General features: G+C 42.9%; 2 protein-coding genes across 3 annotated transcripts; one reads left to right on the top strand and one right to left on the bottom strand.

The window, feature by feature from the left end:
- Positions 1-1,192: 1,192 nt before the first annotated feature.
- Positions 1,193-9,252, bottom strand: cops4 (COP9 constitutive photomorphogenic homolog subunit 4 (Arabidopsis)). 2 transcript variants are annotated; one of them, XM_048234761.1, is made up of 10 exons: positions 9,104-9,252; positions 8,251-8,330; positions 7,761-7,912; positions 7,315-7,418; positions 6,538-6,691; positions 4,418-4,568; positions 3,635-3,805; positions 2,918-3,087; positions 2,350-2,434; positions 1,193-2,174 (listed from the first exon to the last, which is right to left on the bottom strand). In XM_048234761.1, the coding sequence occupies exons 1-10, from the start codon at positions 9,175-9,177 to the stop codon at positions 2,041-2,043; spliced, it is 1,275 nt and encodes a 424-aa protein (XP_048090718.1). In that variant the 5' UTR covers positions 9,178-9,252; the 3' UTR covers positions 1,193-2,040. The 2 variants fall into 2 exon arrangements, with proteins under 2 accessions (XP_048090718.1, XP_048090719.1); XM_048234762.1 differs by having other exon boundaries at positions 2,918-3,033; positions 9,104-9,247.
- Positions 9,253-10,488: 1,236 nt separating this feature from the next.
- Positions 10,489-24,857, top strand: si:dkey-183c6.8 (protein O-GlcNAcase). The gene is given in 19 exon segments (XM_048234296.1): positions 10,489-10,909; positions 12,770-12,821; positions 13,027-13,124; positions 13,662-13,792; positions 14,137-14,308; positions 15,225-15,323; positions 16,120-16,389; positions 17,409-17,495; positions 18,232-18,686; positions 19,431-19,605; positions 20,072-20,128; positions 20,474-20,559; positions 20,910-21,014; positions 21,442-21,533; positions 21,855-22,018; positions 22,021-22,049; positions 22,536-22,620; positions 22,623-22,694; positions 22,794-24,857. Coding segments are annotated over 19 exon segments (2,406 nt in total). The 5' UTR covers positions 10,489-10,869; the 3' UTR covers positions 22,931-24,857.
- Positions 24,858-24,949: the final 92 nt, after the last annotated feature.

Below are 24,949 nucleotides of genomic sequence, written 5' to 3'. Positions count from 1 at the left end.
CGACCTGACGTCATACAGATGTGCTGAACAGAGTGCGCATGTCAGGTCACGTGACACCGGGGGGGCTACTTAGGGGTAGGCTAGTCTAGGCCTACTATTTGGGCGCAGTGTCTGGGACAGAGAAATTGTCATCCAAGGATTCTGCATCTTTTAAGTAGCATATGGGCTTCCATGCTGTAGAGAACATCCTTTTACACTAGACCTAATGCAGACCATGTCTTCTCACCTGTCGGATTTTTCCCAGGCCACCATTTGAGGGACTGTCGAGTTTGAATGGGAAATATATTAAAAAGAAAATAATAATAACAATAAAAAACAATTCCTAAACAAAAACCTTCCCTGCCATTTTAAACTGTCTAATTGTTAACTAGCAGGCCCATTTACAGTTGCAAACCTTTTAGACAAAAAGCTTTAACTTGGCCTGCTGAAATGAAAGGGTTCTAAATTAGTTTTTAAATCCATGCCTTCATTTTATTCCAATACAGTTTAAGCTTGAATGAGCGTTCCAACATCACACAATTATCCTTAGTGTTACCTAGCGTTCATGGGCTTCGGAAAAACCTTTTTCCCAGTGAAAACATCATTCCGCGTCATGTAATGTGTGAGTCAGAGGTCGGAAATTGGGGCTAGATTTAACAGAGTTAACAGTTCGGGGCTCGTCATCACTTTTGTCGTCACGTTGTAGTTCGTTTGTAGTCCATGTGGCCTTTCATGTCCAACAGTTTTAATGTGAACTTGGGAATTTGCCGTATTTGTCACTTGAAAGCTGCATATCTTTCTTTCACAAGCATCTTACACTATATTTTAAGGAAATGCAGTTGTTTATTTAGGATTGGTGAGTGTATGTTTTTACCTTTGTTGTGGCATCCGTGTTTGTCACACATTCCGACGGCAAAGCACATGTACACTTGCTGTGGGAAAAACAAAGTAGCCACGGGTGCGGTCGTTGTCATTCCGAAGTGCCATGAATGCACCATTTGATTCATATGCTTGGAGGTAATTATTGCATCCCAGCAATATGAAGCACATATTTTCCTACCGTGAGAAAGTGGCGACACCTTGTGGTACCTATGAGGACTACAACAGAGTACAACGTACCTTGGGGTCTACAGTTCCTAAGCTCAGCTTTGATCAACAAGTCTGACCAGCAGGTTATGAAAAAAAAAGATGAAAAAAAAAAGTCCTGCAAAAATCAAGTTCAAGAATTTTATTGTTTTTGTGTGCATGTTTTAATTGTCCATAAAATCGGTTTATGTCTATTTTTGAGAACAGACAATGAGATATCATTGATAAATGGGGGATGCTACTGAATGGAAGAAAACATTTATTTTTACCCAAAGGTCTACCCGGTCCATTTCACAAAGTTTACTGGACTACTAATTTCACACATATTTATAACTTAAATTGTGACGCATATTCCAACTCTAACATGAGAGTTACATGTATTTGTTGTGAGATCGGCTTCATTTGTTTTCCATGTAATCAATAGGCTTTTATCCAAATTATGTCACATTAAAAAACAAAGCCAGTTGTTCCAAACGTAGAACATTTAATACGTGCTGGATAGCCAGACATTTAGAGGCATTAGGGCACCAACACATCTTCCAAATCAATATTAGCCCTGTAACGGATGACTAGGGGAAAAAAGAAAAAAAACATTATTTTCTCCAATTTGGCTAAGCAATATGATGATATATCTGACATGTAAGAGAGCTCACCATGGAGATGCTGAGCATACATTGTACATTAGCAATGCTTCACATGGGGGGGAAAAAAATCATCTGCTGTCCATCCAAGTCTCTCAATGCCAGTGTGCATCTAAACCAATATCTTACTTTAGAGTGGAGACAAGGAGCAGTGGCTCAAAGTTCCTGGTTTTTCTTCACCAAAACCAAGACCGACAGATGGACTACAGTGTTGTGTATAGATCACTCATATGCAGTTGTGTGTGTGTGTGTGTGTGTGTGTGTGTGTGTGTGTGTGTGTGAGACTGCGAGTGTGTCTGTATTGGTGTCCTATGGGGACAGGGATGAAAGGTCCTTATTGGGACATCTGGGCCTCCATGGCCTGTGCCGTCCACTCTGGAGCTGCCTGGCTGATTTTCTCTAGCAGGTTGTTGACCTGGAAGCACAACGACTGGATCTGCTTGTCCCAAGTGGGCAGCGGCTCCCGGGCTAAAGGAGAGAAGAGCACAGTCAGACACTCTTCAGACTCGTCAGGGTTAGAAGAAGCTCTTACAACTAGCACTAGCTCTACAAAGTAAGAAACTCTTAAAAACTCAATAAAACACTTAGATGCTTTCATAGATAAAGATGAAGACTTGCAACAACATCATCAAGCAGTACTCACTTTCAAAATGAACAATGCCATCAATTTGGTCTATAAATCCATTCATACGACCTTCTGTAATCATCTGTGAGGCAATCTTTTCAGCCTGTGTGTAGGGACAAAAAATAATAATTATAATATATACATTTACAGTAAATCCTACCCTAATATTCAGGTTACTTAAAGAAGTTGAGCTTGTAAAGAATCAATCTTCAACCATGGCATTGATATCAGCAACTCCCACTTACAAAACACAACACACATTGTTGTAAAGTAGTACAGTATATGTTGAAGTATATATATTGAATTCCTGGTGCAATGGCACCCACTCAATGATCTCCTGAGTTTGAGTTGGGCTTTCCACACAAAAATCTCTGATTTCTTATACTTTTCTTTTTTTTCAATCTGTTAAATGCAAAATGCTGTAATAGGAAACCTCATTCACTGACACTATATGGATGTGAAAATTGCAAAAGATCAAACATGTTCTGAAAACTCTGAAAAAAAAATTGTCAGAGTCGGTGTGTAAACACGATTGACACAAAAATGAAGTCATATTTAAATCAGGCAAAAATTTCGGACAGCTTACTTTAGCTGGGGGAATCTCCAGAAGAGCTCCTAGTTCCTCAAAGGTGATATTGTTGTAGAGTTTGCTGGCTGAAAGCAGGTTGTGCTCGATCACCGCACGGTCCAGGATGCTGGAACCTGAGGAAGCAGCAGGAGAGTCCATGTGACTTTCAGTTGGTAACAGGTCTACAGCTGTATGGGTAAATGAACATAAATGCATTTTCCATACATTTCCATAACATTTACTTACATTGTCAAAAACTTCAGAATTTCAAACAGACAGTCAGTGTATAATTTAATGGTTTTATCAATATTCTTTCTGATTGACCAAAGAGGTTATTGGGTTATTGAGCACAATGACCAATCCAATTCGACAATTGCCCTTCTTGGACATCAATTATTATTATTATTATTATTATTATTATTATTAATAATTATTTTTTAAAAACATGGTGTGAAGTTTCTTTTCTCAATTTCGCAAGTAGCTGTATAGCAAGATAACGTTTTGTTTGCTGGTTAATATTGGAAAATAAGTCCCTTCAGAATGAAGCAAGGCCCATCAGTCCTGTTCGCTTGTCAGAACTTATTTTCTGATAATGATAGGCAGACAATACATCATACCATCCTTGTTTGTGTCAGGCTGAAATCAGTTTTATCATATAATCTTCTCCACAGCATACAACTCAACAGACCACATTGGGACAGAAGCACTGTATCAAACGCAGTGTTGGGCACACACCATCTGCAGTGGTGGCCTTCTGGTGGGGCATCAACATGGCGGCAAACTCCTGCAGCTGGTTGCCCCTGATGATGCGGTCCAGGTACATCTTCTCAAGGATGCCGTAGGCCGCCAACTGCTGGCAACGCTCATCTTTGAAGAGGGTCGCCAACATACGGGAGCGCTGCTGACCTGCACCACACACACAAACACACAGCTTGGGGTCAGAGACTTTCTAATGAGGAGACACAGCACTCAAAAATCTTCCATAGAAATGCATGGGGTTAGTTTGTAACGCCAATATGGCAGTTGTCTACACATACCCCTCCCCTACCGTGGCAAAACATCAACATGTGAATACATTGAGCCAATCATGTGTTGTGTTGTGAATACATTGAGCCAATCATGTGGTATGTTATGAAGACATTGTGCCAATCATGTGTTGTGATCTCGCCGCTGGAGCAAGATTGGTGTCGTGAAGGCTTGCGCACATGCAGTTCTGCCGAAATACAGGAACGATAAGTGCCCAAAAAGTGTTGCAATATGGCCGCCGAGTGGAGGGACTTGCCTAAAAGGACTTTGTCGGGGTCACGTCATTAGTCCTTCATCAGCCTTACCCATGCCCCCAATACTGAACCATCAGCACATTAAACAATGCATCAAACAGTGACCTTGGACCTCACATGAGGACCAACCTCTCCATAAGCCGACAGAGTAAACCGTGCTGTCTCTTAACTAATGTATAGAATAAACAAAGGTCATATAACCATCCAGAGTTGATGTCAGAGAGCTGTGGGGTCCTACCTGCAGAGGCTAGTATGGTGCAGTGGAGAGCGTGTTTCAGAGCCTCGAGCCGCTCACTCTCATGGACGATCGATTTATACGAGAGTTCGTTGTAGCGCTGTGCTGCCTCGATGAACTTCCTCCTGTAGTCAAGGACTCTGGCATAGCACACCTGCAATGATAGAAGAAGGCAGAGAAAGCGTGGACAATGTCACAAAAATCTGAAACTGCCTGAGAGCAGAGTCTATTGGTGAACTCTGGTTCTTGAAAGCATACTTGAAGAAAGAAAGAAAACATAAATATGTGAAGGGAGTTGCAAACTAAAAGAAGTGATGTCAGTTCATGACAATTTAGTTTGTGCACAGGAAACCGATGGTCAGGCCAAAGGGTTCTTGTTTTAATTGCAAGTGCATTTCAACATTGGTTCTTTTTATGACTGGCCCAATCTGATTTACATTTCTAATTGATGCCGTTGTAAAAGGCAGCATAAACATACACCTTGACTGCATTTCGTTCTATATTACTGCGCTACCATAACTTGATACAAAAGTTAAAGTAGCTGCGTCTCGATGTTGCTTGGCAACCATTCCGATAGAGGACATACATTTATTGGCGGAAGAATGATTATCCAGGAATAACTCGTTATATTTCTAGTTGCTGTGCCTTTACTTTATAAAACTTTGCCAGGTATTTATAGTAACAGTTTTAGAAAAGCAATAAGCCACTCAAGTCTGTAAGTTACACTGATTCTACAACAGCTAAGGGAGGTTTTAAGCACTCCGCTAGTGCGTCGTGCCTAACAACGCCCCTTAGCTGTTGTAGAATCAGCTGTTGTAGAATATTTTGTTTGCTGGACATTTTTGTATAATTAAGCTCCATTTTATTCTATGGAGCAGCTTATTTACTTTTAGGGCAAAAAAGAACACACCAAATATTTTTTTTGCTGGACATTTTTAAAATATAATTAAAGATAAAAAAAACAGACAATCAACATTTTATTCTATGGAAAGCAGCAGATATAAATGAAGTTCATGCTCGATGCAAACAAAGCTTTATTCATTCTAATTTAGGTAGAGTCAAATAGTTTAGGCTTGTCGAGGTGTCCTTGAGGAACACAACCCCAAATTACAAAATGCAGTTAAATTTATATAATGAAGGAAGTTTGTAAAACCATAATCGAACCCGGTTTCATGGGAAGATATTAAAAACACGAGGAAACTGTTCTTCTAGGAAACAATGTCCAAAATGGTGCATTATGAAGAATAAAATTCAGGACAATCAAAAATTTTATTTCTTGAAAGAACAAATTTATCATAATTTAGGATCATCAAGTGGGTCATTTGGGGGTCCAAATATGGGGTTCCAAAAGAGTCACCTCTGCCGGAAAGGGTTTTTGGACCCCCATGAAACCCCCACCAGTGGTACCATACACTTCAAATTAATTTTGGCAAGAGCAAAGTTCCCACATATAACAAATAATCCTGTTTAGAATACATATGATCATTAATTGTGGTGCTACGGCCACCCAAAAAGTGAAAAATCACACATGCCGTCAACATTTTTTAGGACTTTGGTGACCCACCTCTCACCCAAACAGTAAGGAATGTTGATTCTGCCTCCAGATTGTGCTACAATCAACTACCACACCAGTTTCCAGCCTTCTACCACTATTAGAACAGACGTTATGGGCTTCCAAAAATGGCAAAGGATGTAATGTGAAATTCCAATGTGTCAATTAGGGCCATGGCACCAGAAATTCAAATGGACGCCACGGGCAAACCGTTTGAGATATTGACCTGAAACTTTAGATTCCCTCGTTTGGTAACATAAGGCATATTTTCACCACTTTTCAGCAAAATCTGAGAGGTACCATGTACATGATACCCCGATATTGACTGTTTTCACATGGAATGACCCATAAAGGAGTAATGTAGGAGGTGGGGTAACATTTTCTAACAGGTTACCATGGTTTCTGAGCTCCATTGATGATGGCTTTTTTCACTAGTCAGGTGACTAGCGGAACTCAGAGTGATGTGCTGACTAAACCCGCTGGAACTGAAATCTCAGAATATCCCCATCTCAGGGTAAATCTAGCCTGAAAAGCGGGTTGGACAGAAAGCACTCTTGAGTAGTAGTGGTACCTTGTAATGAACCTGCAGCTGCTCGTTGGTGGACTCATTCTGCAGCAGGGAGGCACGGTTGATGTAGGCCTCCGCCTGGACAGGGTCGTCGTCCTCCAGGTAGAGACGGGCGATCTTCAGATATGTGTCTAGCTTATAATCGACATTATACTGCCTGAGAAGGAAAGAAAAACAATTTCAGTGATTTTACAAACTACAATATCTACAATTAATTGAAAGTATACATCAAAGTATTTATCAATGCAATACTACCCTCCTTTTTAACCACTGCCTATTCTTACAGAACTCCATATTGATGCTTAAAGGCACACTATGCAAGATTTTCACCTTTATGAAGCCAATTTGATGGTAAACGTTTCGTTCACCTAGCATAGCTATACAGCATAGACGTATAGCAAGTCCCTACCGAGAAAACCAGCCATGCAACTTCCAAGAGCTGCGTCCCGCCAAACCTCGCGAGAATCATGAAACATTACCTTGTCATTAGATATAGCTCTTTGGAGATAGTTTTTGCCTGTTGTTAATCCACCTCCACAACAAAAGCATTTGCATTGTGTACAGGGGGGATAAGTCACGAGAAGTAACATGACTATATCGCGACTCTAGAGGGAGCTCTACACTTGCCAAAAATACCTAAACCTGCATAGTATACCTTTAACTATAAATCTTCACTTTCATAACTGGAACTCTAAAACTTGGATTACATTCTTGTATGGGTGAATGGCTGATAGTGAGTGGGTGAATGGCTGATAGTGAGTGTGAGCCATATCCACTTACTTCTGTCCTGTTTCCAGAGGAATGCCCACTAACACCTGAGCAGCGTTCCTCCAGTCCTCCTCCTTCTCATATATTGTGGCCAGATGCTGCCTTATTGAAGCCACCTGCAAACACAAGCACCTGCTTTCATCTGGGAAAAGCATGAAAGGTGGATAGTGCCTAAGATATTGCCTGAAGCACTTTCATTTGAGTGCAACTAAAGGGTTGCCCTCATGGGCCTTTTTTAACCTTTTGTCCATTAATACACTGGGTTACTAGTTCTAAATGTGTATAGTATAGAGGAAATATCAATGGGCGTAAAACTGGTGCAATAAATGTGACAAATCCAGTTTTAGTGCTTAACCCATCTACAGGGATGTCAAAGCTGTGCGGTCAATATTAGAGCAGAGGATATTTCCGTATTCCTGAGGGCTTCTGCTGGATAAAGTCGCTGTGTAGCCACTCACCTGCTCCTCGAACGAGATGACCCTGGGCTGGATCTTCTCCAGGGTGAAATGGCAGACGGCCTTGGATGTGCTGTCAGGAAGGTTGGGCAGGTGTGCGCAGAAATCGCTCAGTAGTTGTCTAGAGATCACTAAGCTGACGTTCTCATTGACCACTGAGAAAAAAGCACGGACAGGGTGACATTAGAAAGAGTGCAGAAACACATATGAGGAACCTGTGGTATGAAAAGTGACTATTCAGTGTACCTACGTTTTAGTCAGGTTTCTATGATGACACTGTACATCTCTCCATATGCGACCACTACGAAATTGTTGTATTGCATGCAAAATATATTTGCAGTACACAGCTACCGTATAAACAAGCTGTGGTGTATGAGAAAATACTTTTGGTGTAATATTGAACTCAAGGTAAGAACAGGAGAAAACTTTATCCACAGTAAATAAACCGAACATGCAGAGTGTAGTTTCAATCGGAAAGGAGATCTTTACTTACTAGCTTCCACAAAGGCCTTGAGTGATTCTAATTGTTCTGCATCTGTGAACTGAATAGCCTTCTCCAAAATTTGTCGATATCTGAAACAAACAATGCAAATGCTATGATCCCTAAAGGTGGTACGTTTTGTCTGAATCCGATCATAATCATATGAAATGAAACTGAATCTCGTTTCTCCTCGCTGTCCCAAAATGAAAACAGTTGAGTAACATGACCAGCACTAGCTAGATAGTTAGCAGGCTAACATTAATGTCAGTCATGCAACGTTAACGTTACCTTTGGCTGTATCAATCCGGGATTTATCATATTTATCATTAAGTAAGTTATCCCATTATGTATCTATGCAACTGTTTTGCTGCCTGTAGAAGAAAATGCACAAATCTAACTATATAACCCTGTCAAAACTTGCAAGCAGTAAACAGAGTCGTGATGGTTTAGGATAGCTAGCCGGTAAAACAGCCAGCATAGCTGGAATACAAACTAGCAAGCTAAGAGCTAGCTCATTGATAAGTACCAAGTTGTTCCCTTGGCATTTGAAATGGCTTCCTGCAAAACTCATTATTCAGCCATGTTTGTGATCAGGCGTAACGACATGTTATAAACTATACTAAATATACATTCAACTGTCCTCACACTGACTCAATTTTAAGATAACCACCGGTAAAACAAGTCTGAGTAACGCTAATGTTTAGCTGCTAACTAGCTAACTGGCATTTCTCATCAGCAAGTCAGCATGCAAGTCTGATACTGTGTTGTCATCCGCTCGGGCTTTACATTACCATTATACAGTGGATTAAAACAAAATTGCCCCTGGAAACTCGATATACCCTTAGTGTGGATAAAATGCACTTACTTGCCGGCGAGATCCTTGTGAGATCCGCTTGAATTCATCAGCTGGGCAAGCTCCTGTCTAACTCCCGTCGCCATTTTCTCCAATATCAACAAACGAGCTCTTCAAGAAGGTAACGCATCCGCGGATGTAGAACTAGAGGTGACAGCCTGGTCCTCCAAACTGATCTGTGTGCGCGAGGGTGAAGCTTTTTTTAGCTGCGAGTATTTTCAGTAGGCCTAAACAATTTATTGAAATACACTGTGTAAATTCTAAACACACTCAAATATACCTGCACTGCATAAGATAAATAGAGGAATGTAACATAGCCTACTGTATTCGAAAAATAGCCCTAGAAGGGCTACCCAACTTAAACCATAATTTGTCTAAGCCTATATTACAGTCTAATATAGCTTTTACACAATTAAACAACTATTTCTTTGCATGTGTTTTTATTTTACCCCGTGACCAAATAGTTTGGTCCTCCCGTCTTTAGAGATAATCTCTCTAATTAACTCATTGACTGCCAAGCCTTTTTCTTGCTTTGTTCAAGTTCAGGTTCAAATGTATTTATAGCCTAGCACACGCAATGGTCTTTCAGTGCGCTTTACATTTTATACACAGGATACTATTTCAATTGACCTTAATTACAGTAATATGAACAATTTAATATGAAACAAACAAACCAAAAAAATGTATGTAAATGAAATAAAATGAAAGAGGCTTAGAAAAAATGACATGAAATAAAAAAATAAACTCACAGCAATAAAACAACTCCCAAAAGTCACAGATTAATGAGGCAGTAGAAAATAATGTCGTTTTTATTTCATTTATTTTTAAAAACAAGCTAGGCCTAATATAGAGGCGAATCTGATAGGCCTGCCTGGGAACAGCATAATGGCTAAATGGACAGCTGACCATCTCCAGTAGATCTAAGAGACCTAGGCTACCAGGTTTATATTGAGCAAACTATCTGAAGTGATGTGCTCTCTTTTCTTTGTTTTGGCTGTCTAATGGACATTTTGGGGAAGCCAGTGATCGCATTGTAATAGTCAACCCTGCAGGATATGAAAGCATGGATGAGTTTCTCTCTGTTCTGCTTAGACACAAAATCACAGATCTTATGTGGTCCCCTGTAGAGATCAAGCTTGAATAAGACTTTGAAATTTCTGTGGTGATAACTGGTTCTCATCACAAACACAGCTGCATTCGTTTTTAGGCTTGATTCAATTGGGTTGGATTGGTGATTGTCATTTTTGTACAATTTTCAGCTCCTTTTTGAGCAACACACACATGAACGTAGGCTAAGCTGTGGAGTGAAAATGCGTTGCTGGCAATGTCCGCTAGATGGAGGTAGAAACTCTTTTGACATGCTCCGTCCCGTCGCTCCTTGGCAGATGACAGCTTACCTCACTGACCGGGCAGTGGCTGTGGAGGAGAGGCGCACCAACCAATCATATTTTGAATTTTACCTGATTTCACTGTGAAAAACGATGACTTGACGCCCATCAACGCTTCTCATGAGTAGACTACGTTAACAATACTGACAAAAAGCAGAAATACGTTGGTATCTGGTATCTCCTCACACCTTGAGTTTTCGTGGGGTTTGCGTGGGGAGGATGCGTCGCCAAGCGGGACCAACCAACCGTGATCTCCGGGATTGGAGAGGGTAGATGATTTTGATTCTTCTTCGCATATGAGACGAAGACCGTGAAAGATCCTCTAGTTTGCATCACTAAAAGACGATCGGTTTTGAGTTTAGGACAACACGAGCATTGGGTAGCCTAACGATGGAAGGCAAAAGCATTTTTTTGTGCGGCGTTGTGGAAGGTAACCAATTTTCAGCATCCTTGATAAATATTAGATTATTGCATGGACTAACCGTTACTCTACTTTGAAAATGGCATAGCCTATCCTATGGGCATTCTCCCTATATATTCCGTATTTTTTTCTTTACGAAAACCGAATGTGTGTCAGTGTGCTGCCACTGTGTGTAACGTGTGTCTACACACGTGTGTGTAATGTGTGTCTCTGTGAGTGTGTTTGTGTGTATGTGTGTTTGTCTGTTATGTCTGATACATGGGGAAGGCTTAGGCTATTATCAGTTTGTCTGTTGGTATGTGATTTAAATAGCGCAGTCTATCTCTAAATGATGAGCATCACGTGCGTTGATGATGACCCTATACAGAGCGTGCATGAAATCCTATTCATAATAATTTCATGCTGCCCAATGCATATTTGGAGAAAGCGCATGCAGACAATAACGATGAAATCGACAGTAGCATCATGCATTGTGTGATGATTTAACGAAGTTGATTAAGTCATTGCATTCTTTCTTTGGGAATATCTCTCACACTGTTTCTCAGATGTGGGTTGGTAAAATTATCAGTTTTTGTGGCTGCTGGCGTTTTCGTTGATGGCGTGCGCTCTCATAATGTCACCAGAGCACACAGTGACCCACTGTAAGTGTAAATGGCGTCAGATTGAAATAGATGTCTGGATGAAATAGCTTGCTGTTCTCCTGCAGGTCCAGTCATACAACAACCTCCCATCAACCCAATGGAAGAAGCACAACACTCACAGCATCACAGATCTGCAGTGTGTTTAACAGTGGGTGTAGGGTCTGTGCCCACGCAGTCCTCTTCCAACGCCAAACCCAGCATGGGCAGGCGAGAGATAACAGCCTATTTCCATCTGAACACAGAGTTTGGAGCATGTAGATAATCTTGAGCTACACAGCATCTTTGTCTTATCTCCGACTATAGCCGAATTGATCAGCCTATAATATTTGAACTCTTCACCGGTAGAGATGGCATCGTTCTGAGCTGAGGCCATCGTTGCTTGACCCTGGACTACTGGCTGGGTGCCATGACATTATTAACTGGAGTTACTGGAGTGCAACCTTCCAGAGTTTTATGTGCCAGGCATACACAGCATGGTTGTGTTTAGACCTAGCAGAATGAGAGGTGCATTATACATTGAGAGAATTGCTGTTGTTGCCGAGTCTGTTTTTCTGGCTTCTGGTCTCACCATAGCCCAGTTATTTTGAAACAGATTAAATCCTCAGATCCAATACAATTTGAGGATAATTGAAGGGCCATGTGATGACAGGAAACATGACCGACTTTAATTCAGTAATTTTATGTAGTTCAACCTAATTATAAAACCAATATCAGGGCACATGTCAGAGACAGTTAGTGAGGGAAACGCACACACACACATGGGATATCACCACACACACACCCACACCCATGTTTTGTGTCGTCCCTAGACAGCGCTGCCTGCCTGGTTAATTGGCTCAGCTTAGGAGTTTCTTTCCCACTGACTCCAGATAAGAGTGGTTCTGTTCGGCAGCTCAGGGGACCGGTCGTGTCTGCCGTCCTGCTTTGGCAGCATTGCAATGGGGGTCATGCTCACACCCGCAGGCCAACTTGGGTTTACTCACAGTCAGAAGGGTTTCTGCCGCACTGCTTGCAGTCAGCTGTGCTTACAGTCAGTTGCAGTGTGTGTGTGTGTGTCACAATGTGTGTGTGTGTGTGTCACAAGGAGGCTTTTCTCTGTTGGGGAGGAAAAGAAAGAGAAAGTGTGTGTGAGTCTGTTGGTGTGTATGGTTAGGTGTTTTTTAATGTCAGTGTTATAATTAGCCATGAGTCACACACAGTTCCCCCCCTGTGTCCCTCTGCCTGGCAGGTTTCTACGGGAGACCATGGTCCATGGAGCAGCGAAGAGTTCTCTTCCAGTGGTGAGCTCACTCAGCTGTGTGTGTATGTGTGTGAGTCTGCATGCACTTTTGCACTTGTGTCTGTGTGTGCATGCATGTGTGTGAGTGATAGGCCACTTTAAGGGATATACTACATCTTTGATATCTGCTGTCTATTTTGTTCATTATTATGATGAGTATTACTTGATCATTTGTCCAACACCTTGCAACTTGTTCTTTGTGTCAGGATGCAGAGATGGGGCCTGAACACGTACCTGTACGGCCCCAAAGACGACCTGAAGCACAGACTTCTGTGGAGGGAGCTGTACACTGCAGAGGAGGAGGGTGAGGGAACCGGGAGCTGCTTTGGGCTGTGCTGAGGGAGGCAGACTGTGTGACTGTCTGTGTGTGTGTGTGTGTGTGTGTGTGTGTGTGTGTGTGTGTGTGTGTGTGTGTGTGTGTGTGCTTCTGACTGATGGGATCATGAAACTGTGTGTGTGTGTGCATGCGTGTGTGCTATGGATCAGATCATGGAGCTCTGGTGGGATCATGGATATGTATGTGTGTGTGTGTGTTGTGGGTGGTTGGGTTGGGGTCATGGAGGATTTGAGTGAGAAGATGCATGTTTCTAGTTTCTATTAATGCATTAACACATCCTAGGTCAAGCGCACAAACTGACAAAGAGCAGGGCAAACGCACATGAGGTCAGTCAAACACACACATGGACTCATACACCGAGCACAGGCCAGACATACACCCATGCCCACACAGACCTCTTTATCGAATGATTTCCTTTAATTTCTAAAGTTCGTTCCCATGTAATATATTTAGTCATGTTGAAACACATGAATGACCTCTGATCCCATCCTCTTCCTCTTGTAGTCCAGGTGAAAACCCTCATCTCAGAGGCCGAGGCCAGGGGCTTGAGCTTTGTGTACGCACTCTCCCCTGGCCAAGACATCATCTTCTCCAGCTCCTGTGACCTCTCCCTGCTCAAGCGCAAACTCAAACAGGTCTACCACATCTCATGCTTATAGACTTGAATCCACTGTATGCTCTGTATACATTTTGCTTTCTGGACTAAGATGATAAGAGTTCACTCAGTTTAGAATAATTAGTGTTTGGTGACGAATTAGGATGAAAGTAAACTCTCTGCATCGTTAACACATTCAGATCATCGCTTTCAGTTCCACTATTTGTCAACATTCTTTAAGCTTCTGGTAACATGCGTTCAGCATCTAAAGGGACCATCATTGCTGGAGGGTCTGTGTCATATTAGCATGCATGCTCCGTTGATGTTGCTAGCACCATGAGGAAGTGGAATCACACCTCCCACATCTCTTTTCCCTGTGACCAGGTGGCGGAGCTGGGGTGCAAGGCCTTCGCCGTCCTGTTTGACGACATCGATCACTCCATGTGCCAGGCGGACAAGGAAGCCTTCTCCTCATTCGCCCACGCCCAAGTCTCAGTGACCAATGAGATCTACAGCTTTCTGGGGGAGCCGCCCATCTTCCTCTTCTGCCCCACAGGTGGAGATCCTCAGACAATACTATAATATACTGTACTATATTACACTATACTATATAATACTATACTACACTGTAATTGTGTCATTGCTATTTGATTTATATTTACTCAATCAAAACAACACAAGTGTAAATTTATTCATATTACCTGAGATACACAATTAAATAACATGACATTAATGTTTTTAAAAATGGAGATATAGCGTTTGGAACCAAACCTTACACTAGACTGCACTATATTACACCATATTACACAATACTACACTATACTGCACTACACTACACAAACTATGCTCGGCACTACTACTCAATACTACATTGTACTACACTATTTTACACAATGCTATTATGCACAATATTACAAAATTACTACTCAACTCCATCCTTGCATGGTTTTGACAGTATGAAGTATACAGTATTGTATATAGGTGTGCAAGAGGACTGAGGTTGTACTTACAATATTAACACTATAATACAATATAAAGTAACAGCTTGGTCATGTGATGACAGAAAGCCCTCTTATATGTAAGTTACAGCTAGAGGAATATGATGACTTCATGTCCACTTCCTGTCCTCTCCCTCTGCTCTGCATGCTCTCACTGTGGCATTATGAGCAAGTGTAACAGTACAGTACAGCACAGCACCATGATGTTCAGCAGGATTATGAACTTACCTGCAGTGCAGTTATGCCACACTAGTGATCATACATGTGTCCTGGGGGAAATATGTGCGATTTATTGCCATGTTTTATCAGCTAGCTACAGGAGGTGGTGTTCTGTGCATTGCCTCTTAGGGTTATGTCCTTATTGAAATCTTGCTTAGATTGGGATTGTTGTGTATTCACTCTCTCATGGAGGAGGCTGCATGGTGGTTCAGTGTTGTGTTTTGGGTTGTGTGCTCCTCTGTCTGGGACCTGCAGAGTACTGCGACTCCCTCTGCTCTCCCAGCGTGGCCAAGTCACCGTACCTCATCACCGTCGGGGAGGACCTGCTGCCTGGCATCTCCGTCATCTGGACAGGTCAGACACACACACACACACACACACACAGACACACAGACACACACACACACACACACACACACACACACACACGGTGTTCTTCACTATGTTCTAGTACTTCTTCTTAACTATGTTACTGAACTTGTGTCCTTATTTGGTTAGTTGGAGGTCAAAAACATCAAAGACCTTGATGCTGTGACTCCCTTGATGCTGTGGCTGATATTTGTGCAAATCACAGCCATATCAGAAATAACTCAAATAGCTGGTTGTGGACCCCAGGGTCCAATTTATCAAGACACACCACATGTGATGTTTGTCCCAGATAACCACGGTGCGTTGTATGAGCTGAGGCATAAGCAGATCAAACTGACACAGTTCTGTGTGAGTTCCACTCCTTGGGGCCCTTCTGAGAGATCGGAGGTCACTTACGTTTTCACCATGTCCTTAAGACACAGCTCACGAAACATACAGAGCATAGTACTCGTGATGTACTGAAATATTGATGTATAAAATGTCTTAATATGGTAATGTGCTAGTATACAGTCAATTGTAAAACATTGTTTAGCGGTGTAAAATATACAACAAAAATTATATAAATGTAATGTACCGGTAATAGACAGAAACATAACAATGGAGAACAGAAAACATGATTTACCAAGAAGATGAAGAGAAAAGTAAAGAGAAGTACATGTAGTTTAAATCTACCTACAGTTGTAGATTCACAAATTACAAAATGTTATCATGATATGCATTTGTCTTCTTCATTCAAACCTTGTGGAAAATGTAATAAATTACTTTTGCATTCCACAAACAGGAAGTAAGGTCATTTCCCGTGAGCTGAGTGCTGATTCGCTGTCCGAAGTGCGTACAGTGCTGCAGCGCCCGCCTCTGCTATGGGACAATCTCCATGCCAACGATTATGACTCACGCCGCGTGTTCCTCGGGCCCTTCAAAGGCCGCCCCCCTGGTCTCCATGGACATCTGCATGGTCTCCTCCTCAACCCCAACTGCGAGTTTGAGGCCAACTATATTCCACTGCACACTCTGGGGAGCTGGCATCGCAGCGGCAGTGAGGACAAGAAGGGTAAGAGAGGAAACGAGAAAGGAGGAGAGGAGAGAAGAAAAGAGGAGAGGAGAGGAGAAGAATAGAGACGAGAAGAGTAGAGAGGAGAAGAATAGAGAGGAGAGGAGAAGAGAGGAGAAGAATAGAGAGGAGAAGAATAGAGAGGAGAGGAGAAGAGTGGAGAAGAGAGGAGAAGAGAGGAGAGGAGATGAGGAGATAGGAAAGGAGAGAGGAAGAGAGAAGAGTAGAGGAGGGGAAAGAAGAGGAACAGAGGATAGGAGTGAAGGTGTGAAGAGGAGTAAAGGTTGGTGATTAAAGAAAATGAAAGGAGAGGCAACTGGAAAAGAAGTATTGAACAGGTGAAGACAGAAATAAAAGAGGAGAGAAGAGGGATAAGATGATGGGAAACAGCGCTCACCTCTGCCCCATTAGACAGGCCTGTGGAAGAGAGATGGAGAGATGAGAAAATAGATAGCAAGAGAGAGCTGAAATTTTATGCCTCAGTTAGTAGCCATTTGACATGAAATACCCTAAGGCCAAAGGGCAGTTGGTTTCATTATAAAGCCTAAGTGACCATCCCTAAGTGACATGATAACATTAACATGTGTATTTTTCCTCGGGCTACTGGGCTGTCCTCTCAGTGATAAACACTCTCAGGCTCCAATTAGATCCAAGAAATGGATCCATTTCCACACTGTTGAGCCTTTGCTGTGCTCATTCTACTGTAGGTTAGGCATGTGTATGTGTTTATCAGGCATTATAATGACAACCCATTTTCCTCATTAGCACTCTGCTTCTGTGTGGACGATTGCTCATTTGACTGTGACTGTGACTGTGTTTGTCTGAGACCCCTGAGGCTGTTTCAGCACTCAAAGAGGTCACATGTACAAATGTTTTTGTCTTCCTTAATTAAGGATGGACCACACCATACCCTAGGCATGTGTACACGTACACGTACACACACACACACACACACACACACACAGGCTGTGTGTGAAATTGGTCTCTGCCAGCTGGTGTAACTGTGGTGTTTTGTGCAGATGATGCAGAGCAGTACTGCCCTGAGCGAGCTCTTGATACTGCACTACTCGACTGGATGGAGGAACTCAACCAGTCCCTGCTGCCTGGTAAGACCTGAGAGAGAGAGAGAGAGAGAGAGAGAGAGAGAGAGAGTATACATGTGGTTGCGGACTCAAAACTGTGATATTAAAGGAGAAATCTGGCCAATTTGTACATGGATCTTGATCACTACATGTCGCAGGGTACTGTTAAATTGGTATATGTATAAGTATATATACTCTTTTGATCCTGTGAGGGAAATTTGGTCTCTGCATTTATCCCGATCCGTAAATTAGTGAAACACACTCAGCACACAGTAAACACACAGTGAGGTGAAGCACACACTAATCCCGCGCAGTGAGCTGTCTGCAACAACAGTGGCGCTCGGGGAGCAGTGAGGGGTTAGGTGCCTTGCTCAAGGGCACTTCAGCCGTGCCTACTGGTCGGGGTTCGAACCGGCAACCCTTCCGGTTACATGTCTGAAGCGCTAACCAGTAGGCCACGGCTGGTGCTACCGACCTGGAGTAGCTGCAGCTATTGGCCAGTGCTCCCAGTCAGCTATAATACTAGGTCTGGGGGCATCATCTAAACGTGCCTTTTTGCCTCTTAACAGACTCAAAATGTCATTAAAAGTTCTGTTGCACACCTACTGTAGCTGATGATGATGTTCCATAGAAATTATCATTCTCTCCTTCATGTTGTCTCTCTTTTTATCTTCTTGTTCCCTTCAACATCCTTTCATCTCTCTCCTTTGTTTTTCTCCCTCTCTTTGTCTCTCTCTTTTCTCCCTCTCGGCTTGCCCAGGTCGGCAGGTCCGATCGAATGACCACAAGTCTTCCAAAGCCTCCTCAAAGTCCCAGTCCTCTGAAAGCGCAACGGATGGCTCTAAAACGGCGGATCCAAAGCCCACCAAAACCTCCTCAGAGCCCCCCAAGAAGGAGGACACCACTGCCCACCTCAGCTCCTCAGGGGGCAAACAGGAGTCCCCCACCCCTGTCTACAGCAATGGAGATCAGGCCTCACGAGCTGACACCCAGGCCTCCACCAGGTCACTTGTGGAGAAACCCCAGGGGAGAGGGCTTGTCACTGGGAAGAACCCTCTAAGCGAGTCCCAGGTCAGGCTACTGGTGGGCCTGCACTACCTCCCCCATGAATACGGACCGGCGGCTAAGAGTTTGCTGCAGGACCTCACCTGGCTCAAGGCCAACTGCCAGTGCGTCAGTGCCAATGGCAACAAGAAGAAGGCTCTACCTCAAAAGGTCAGTCAGAGGTCACTAGAGGTCGTATGAAGTCATCCTGCTGCGTGGATGAGTGGATTGTGTCATATATTTCAAGAACACAAAAGTGCCTGGTGCATCTATCTGTCTTTTGGAGATCAAAGACTTCCACTGGGCTGCGGAGATAATTAGGGAGGGGTATTGACTTTGCTGTCAGTGCAGAACATTTCATCTCCTTGAGGCTTGGGGGAGATTTAATGGACTCGGGATCGGGTCTTTAGTTTGGCAAGACTTCAGTACACACTGCAGGCAATAAACCGCTCACCCTGCAGAAGCGCCAAGTCATCCTGTTTCTTGTCATGTCGAGCTAAATCATGTGGAATTATTAGGGGTGGAAGTCGTAGGCTTTCCGACCACATCATGCGGATACATAACAATTCAGTCTTAGCCTATAACTTACAATATGCATGCTGTGAATGATATAGCACAGTTTCATACACTAACCTAAAATGGATGTGATCCATTCAAAACATTTCTGTGTTAGGGACATAAAAACTTCATGCAGACAGCAATTTGATTGTTAGGTTCAGGTGATAAAACTGTATTGTATGGCTGTTGTATATATGTGTCATTCCTGCATTCCTTGGGCAAGTTTGGGATATATGATCTATTAAAGGCAGCAGCAGGTATTGTACACACAGTGCATAGTGTGCTATGTATATCGTTGAGCACCTTCACTTCATTTGAGTCTGCACCACTGAGCCTGACTCTTTCCATGGCCCCCAGGTGGAGGAGTGGCGCTCGCGAGCGGCACAGTTCCTGGCGTCGTGTGATCAGATGGCACTCTTGCACGAGGGCGTGGTGAACAGTGTGAACCGGGCGGTGCTCTACGACCTCTACCCATACGTGTGGGACCTGCGCAACACCCTGCTGGTGGCCAGGGCCTTCGTCAGCTGGCTCGGTGAGTGGAGAGATGCAGGAGGGGAGAACGAGAAGGAGAGATGGACAGAGAGAGAGAGAGAGAGAGAAAGAGAGAGAGAGACATTAGATTTTTGATTGAGTGGAAAATGAGCCCATCTTGACTAGTCCATGTTCACTCCATTTAGCTCTCTTGATACATCTCTAAAATCTACACTCTCTGGTACTCAGTCTGTTGTCTCTCCCCTTTCTTATTCCCTCCCCCCATCCTTTCCCACCAGCTTCTCAGGTCCTCTTGACTTGCCTGTCTGGTGGGGGTGCATGTTATCTGATTCTTATTTGTTGTTCAGCCATCAAGAGTGAGAGTGCTGTAACACTGAGACAACACAAGCAGCTGATGGGGTGGTGGTGGTGGTGATGAACTACCTGAAACTTGAGCTCTCCTCTCCTGTCAGACTCGGTTGCTCATGAGCTGTATTAACCTCTCCTCACCTCTCTTTATCCCCCAGAGGGCCGAATCCTGAGTGACAGCTCCTCCTCAGGCTCCTGGAAGAACTGCTTCCACTGTGAGTGCCGCTGCAACATTCCTTCAGTGTCTGTGAACAACTGTGTAAACAATTCAAACTGAGCCATTAATGAAATTGGGATTGATTTGTCTCTAGTGGAAAGACTTGCCAGAAACAGTGTTTAATTACAGATGACTCTCTAACACAGGCATTTTAAAGTGTCTCAGTCTCACTAATGTGCATTAGCCGTCACTAACTCATTCTCAATAGTGCAATAAATGAATCTCAATGAAATGGTCTTAAATTCAGCTGTGGAGCTGGTGTGGACCGTACTGTACAGTGGGTTGACAGAGGGAGTTATGAGGTGGAAACAGAGTCAGACTGTGCTGTTCTCTCTCCTCTCAGGGTGCGGCACCACCAGCGGTTCCGAGCTCCTGGGTGTAGAGGCGGAACCGTGGGCCTTTAAGGGAGGCCTGTGTGGGGAGATGCAGGTAGGAACACACAACACACACGTCACTTCGCCTCTGCTCAAGGACTTCAAACTCCAAACAGTTTAAGCTAGGGAGGTGACTTTTTAAATTGGTCTCATTATTACTGAACAATTAATAGATATATACTATACTTATTTATGGTTAAACCATTTCCAATCAACAGGAAACAATAGAAGCTGTAACTTATGGATTACTACCTATTTTGCCAGTGATAATTAACAGCACATATGTCCATCACTGATAAAGTTTCAATGATGGATGTTGAATGGTTTCAGATAATGGTTCATTTCAGACCTCTACATTTGTTGTTTCTCTCCCTCTCTCTCTCTCTCTCTCTCTCTCTCCCTCAGTTGCTTCTCCCCATGGGTACCAGCACTGAGCTTTTCATCCATCCTCCTCCCCTGTTCCCCAGTGCACGGCTCTACAACATCCGCCCCTTCCACAATAAAGACAAGGTACACACCAAATTGAACACACACACACACACACACACACACAGTATATTTAAATACTTAAAAACAGTCATCCTGCATTGGCCCTTCCCCGACCTACACACACACACTCATTTGTTTGTCCTCCCATACAGAAAAAATATATATTGGTGTCAAAAATGTATTCTTGGGCCAATTTTGAATATTTACATATTGTGAAAATATATTTAAAGTATATTTTTTTGTGTATGGGGTCTCTGTAAAGCACATTGAATGACAATCATGTATGATTATGTGCTATACAAATAAAATTGAAATTGAAATGGACACACTAACTTTACAAAACCCCACACATACTGCATGACTAGTCAAATGCCTCGCTTCGAGAGTACAGTAACGTGCAAATGGGGGCAGAGTGTAGCAGTAATGGTGTGGTCCTCCTGCCCTGCAGATGGAGCTGTACCGCATGGTGCGACAGCTGCAGCAGAGGTCGCAAGGCCCGCCGGACCTCAGTGTGATCCATCCCGACTTCTTTGGTGACCGGTAAAGACTCAAAATTTCAGTTTTCTATGTTTCAGTTTCCTGAGTAACACAAAAATGTTTCCTCACACTTGCACACATAGCATATATCTAGTAATGTATAATATTTAAATTATCATTAGTACAGCAAAAAACAATCTTTTGAATTGTATTGATTCCTCTGACATTGGCATATGCCATGGGAATTGCTTGCATTGTATAATTATAGCTATCTATGCTTGGCTCTGTGTGCATGTGCGTGTGTGTGTACTGTATGTCTCTGTGTGGGAGCGTGTATGTGTGTGTGTGTGTGTGTGTGTGTGTGTGTGTGTGTGTGTGTTTTAGGTGTTTGGGGGCAGCCCTGGCGTTGTGCCCGGAGTACAGCTTTGTCCTTGAGGATGAGCTGGGGGTGTGTGGGTGTGTACTGGGCATCCAGGACGTTCGCCACTTTGCCAAGCGCTGGCAGGCTAGCTGGCTGCCCGCCATGAGGGACAAGTACTCATCTCAGGCCCCGGGAGCAGCGGGCACACCAGCACAAAGGTCAGAGGATCGGCCATACTGAAGGTGCTGCCACCATATGCTAGCATTAGCATGCTGACAAGTGTTTATAAGGCAGTGGAGAGCATGGGTGACTTTGACGTGCTTTGTAAACACAATGAAGGGAGCAGAGTTCAATCAATCTATATGCAAATTTCAGGGTGCTGACCAAATTTATGACAAAAAGATTCATTCTCTTTTATTAGTGCACATTTCACATGTGCTTTGTGTCCTGTAGGATTTTTGGCAACAGTTTAATGCTGCATTCCAGATAACTTGGAAGTCAGATATTGCCTAGTTGGAATATCCCAATATCCAAAATTTCTGACATCCTACTGGGAAAAAGTACAATGGAATGCCACTCAAAGTTGGAGTTCCTACTTGTAAACTTGGGGTTCTACTCCAACTTCAAAGTCGGAACTGAAGTCCGATGTCCGAGTTGTCTGGAACGCAGCAATAGTGCTGACCGTTTGTCCTCCATGTCTGTAGGAGACGCTGCAGTGCCTCCAGGAGGAGCAGCCGGACTACCCAGACTCTCTGCTCTACCACTTCCCCTCACAGCTGCGCCTGGACGCTGCCCCGAGCTGGTGGATTGCAGCGTCAGCCGCAGCCTCCTCACGGCCCTCCTGACTGCACTCAAGGCCAACGGTCAGAGTGTGTGTCGGTGTGTGATGTGTGTGTCAATCAGGTCATAGGTTTCATTCCTAAAAATAACCTCTAGTTTGTGTGTGTGTGTGTGTGCTGCAGGTTCGAGGGGTGTGTTCTGTGAGGTGCAGCCCATGGACCAGCTGAGGATGGAGTTCCTGACCAAACTGGGCTTCTTGGAAATCCTACGAGTGGAGGCCAGCGCCAGGGAGGGCCTAGTGCTCGGACGCCTGCTCTAGGCACTGTGTCTGTGTGTCTGTCTGTCTGTCTGTCTGTGTGTGTGTGTGTGTGAGTGACTGTCAGGGAAGGGCCAATGCAGGGTGACTGTTCTAGTATTTAAATATACAGTGTGTGTGCTCAGCTGTGTGTGTGTGTGTGTGTCAAGATTGGACATAATGGTGGTATGGTGCTGATTTAGAGATAGCTAATAAGGGTAAGTTTGCATGTGTGTCTATGTGTGTGTCAGGGTGTGTATGTGTGTTTGTCTGGGACCATGAACAGCCAGAGCACCTGCTGGGATATTTTTCGGACCATTCTCCTTAATGGCTTGAATGATTGTACTATTTTTTTTTTTTTAATGATTTTTTTTCTTAAATGTTTTTTTTCTTAACATAGCACACACACCAACACTAGCTCTTGTAAGAGAAGAGGAATAGAAATCTGATTGCGGGGAGTACAGAGGAAATCAGACAGATACAATCTGACAAATATGGCAATCACTGAGAATTCAGGCCCTAGCTAGATTGAAGAAAAAGTCAAAGATTTTGCACTGCATGCACATTAAATGTTCCAAAGAACACTAAATCATCTTGTAAGTGTAGTAGTTTTAATCACAAGGTGAAATGTCATGTCAGTCATTTTAAATTTTGAAACACATACCTAAGGTATGATCACTCAAGCACAATCAAAAGAGAGAACAATAACTAAAATGTGCGCTAAAATCTTAAGGAAAATAGGCACTAGAACTGCAAGGACGTTTTAGTATATGTACCAAAATCAGACTCCTCCTCTGAGATGCAGTCTACCATGGTGAAGATGTAGGTGTTGTAGTGAGAACATTCTCCCTAGCGCATTAGTCGTTGGCATGCAATGCTAATTCAGAAGTTGTTTTATGTGCACTGTAATGGTGACCGCTGCCATCAACTTCCCTATTCAGAGAAGCAGCTGAGATGCAACCTGTCTATGGACCGAGAGCAATGGGCCACTGCTCAAAGATAGTGACCACTGTTCATATCCATTGCTTAATTACTGTCTGTACCTGTACTGTATTGAAAGCGTTTTCTTCTTGATATGTAAGCATGTTTTTCTGTGGGAGTAGTTACTTGAATGCAGACATAGGCAAATAATTTCTTTCCTCTGAATCAATGTATATATTTTAAACAGAACCCTTCCACCAAGCTAACACCAGGCCGTCACACATAATATTTGAATTATTGCTTATATTAGATTGTTCATTTCAATTTAAAAGGAGAAATCTTATGCCCCCTTTCCCACAAGTTGACAAGGTTCCTTGGGATCTTAATGAAATGTCCTCTGTGACATGCTTTGGTGAAAATACAAGGATGAAGCACCCTTCCCAACACTGTCCAAGACTCACCACAATATGAATTCAACACAAAGTAAATTATTTAGTAAGCACAAACAAAGCATAATGTTGCAGAAAAAAAGAGATGAAATATTTCAATATATGACTTAGTAACCACACTTAGGTAAGAAAAAAAGTGAAGACTATAGTTGCTGTTTGTGGCACTTGGATTTATGCTGTCATTTTGATCTGCTTTGCATAGGAACATTTCCATGTCCAAGCAGGCCTGTTTTGATGCTTCCTCACTAAGTGGTAGTTTGAAGGTGTCTGTAGGAAGGAGTTTTGTGAATCGTGAGAATTGCTTTAGGATGCCGTTTTTGTGTGGTGTGACAAGTTCCAGGAGATAGATTGACTTTAAATCACAAAGGCCATACTAACAAACTCACATATGTCAGTGTCTGTCTAATATTCTTTCTTTAAAACAAAAGCATGTTTTAGTTTGTGGAATATATAATCAGTTTACAACTTGATTTTATTCCCCTTTAATAGATTTACATGAAATTATAAACTGTTCACAATTTTTTATACTGTATGTTATGAACTTTGTGTTACAGAAAAAATAAAAATATTTTTTTTCTGTTTGCCGAGTTGTGAGAACTGTTGTTTTGAATATGTGATCTAAATGGGGTTACATCTTAGAGCAATCTTAAGGATGCCAGCTATAGAGTCTTTT

Source organism: Alosa alosa, chromosome 23 (assembly GCF_017589495.1).
Source record: "Alosa alosa isolate M-15738 ecotype Scorff River chromosome 23, AALO_Geno_1.1, whole genome shotgun sequence".
Classification (NCBI taxonomy): domain Eukaryota; kingdom Metazoa; phylum Chordata; class Actinopteri; order Clupeiformes; family Clupeidae; genus Alosa; species Alosa alosa.
The sequence above is the reverse complement of the archived record's forward strand: the minus strand, read 5'-3'. Positions and strand labels throughout refer to the sequence as shown.

Excerpts from the sequence above, each read along its gene's own strand:
- cops4 (XM_048234761.1), bottom strand. The coding sequence starts at position 9,177 with ATGGCGACGGGAGTTAGACAGGAGCTTGCCCAGCTGATGAATTCAAGC. Across the intron at positions 7,913-8,250 it reads CAAGGCCTTTGTGGAAGCTA|TGGTCAATGAGAACGTCAGC; the intron begins GTAAGTAAAGAT and ends CTTTTTTCTCAG. Across the intron at positions 6,692-7,314 it reads CCTCTGGAAACAGGACAGAA|GCAGTATAATGTCGATTATA; the intron begins GTAAGTGGATAT and ends TTTCCTTCTCAG.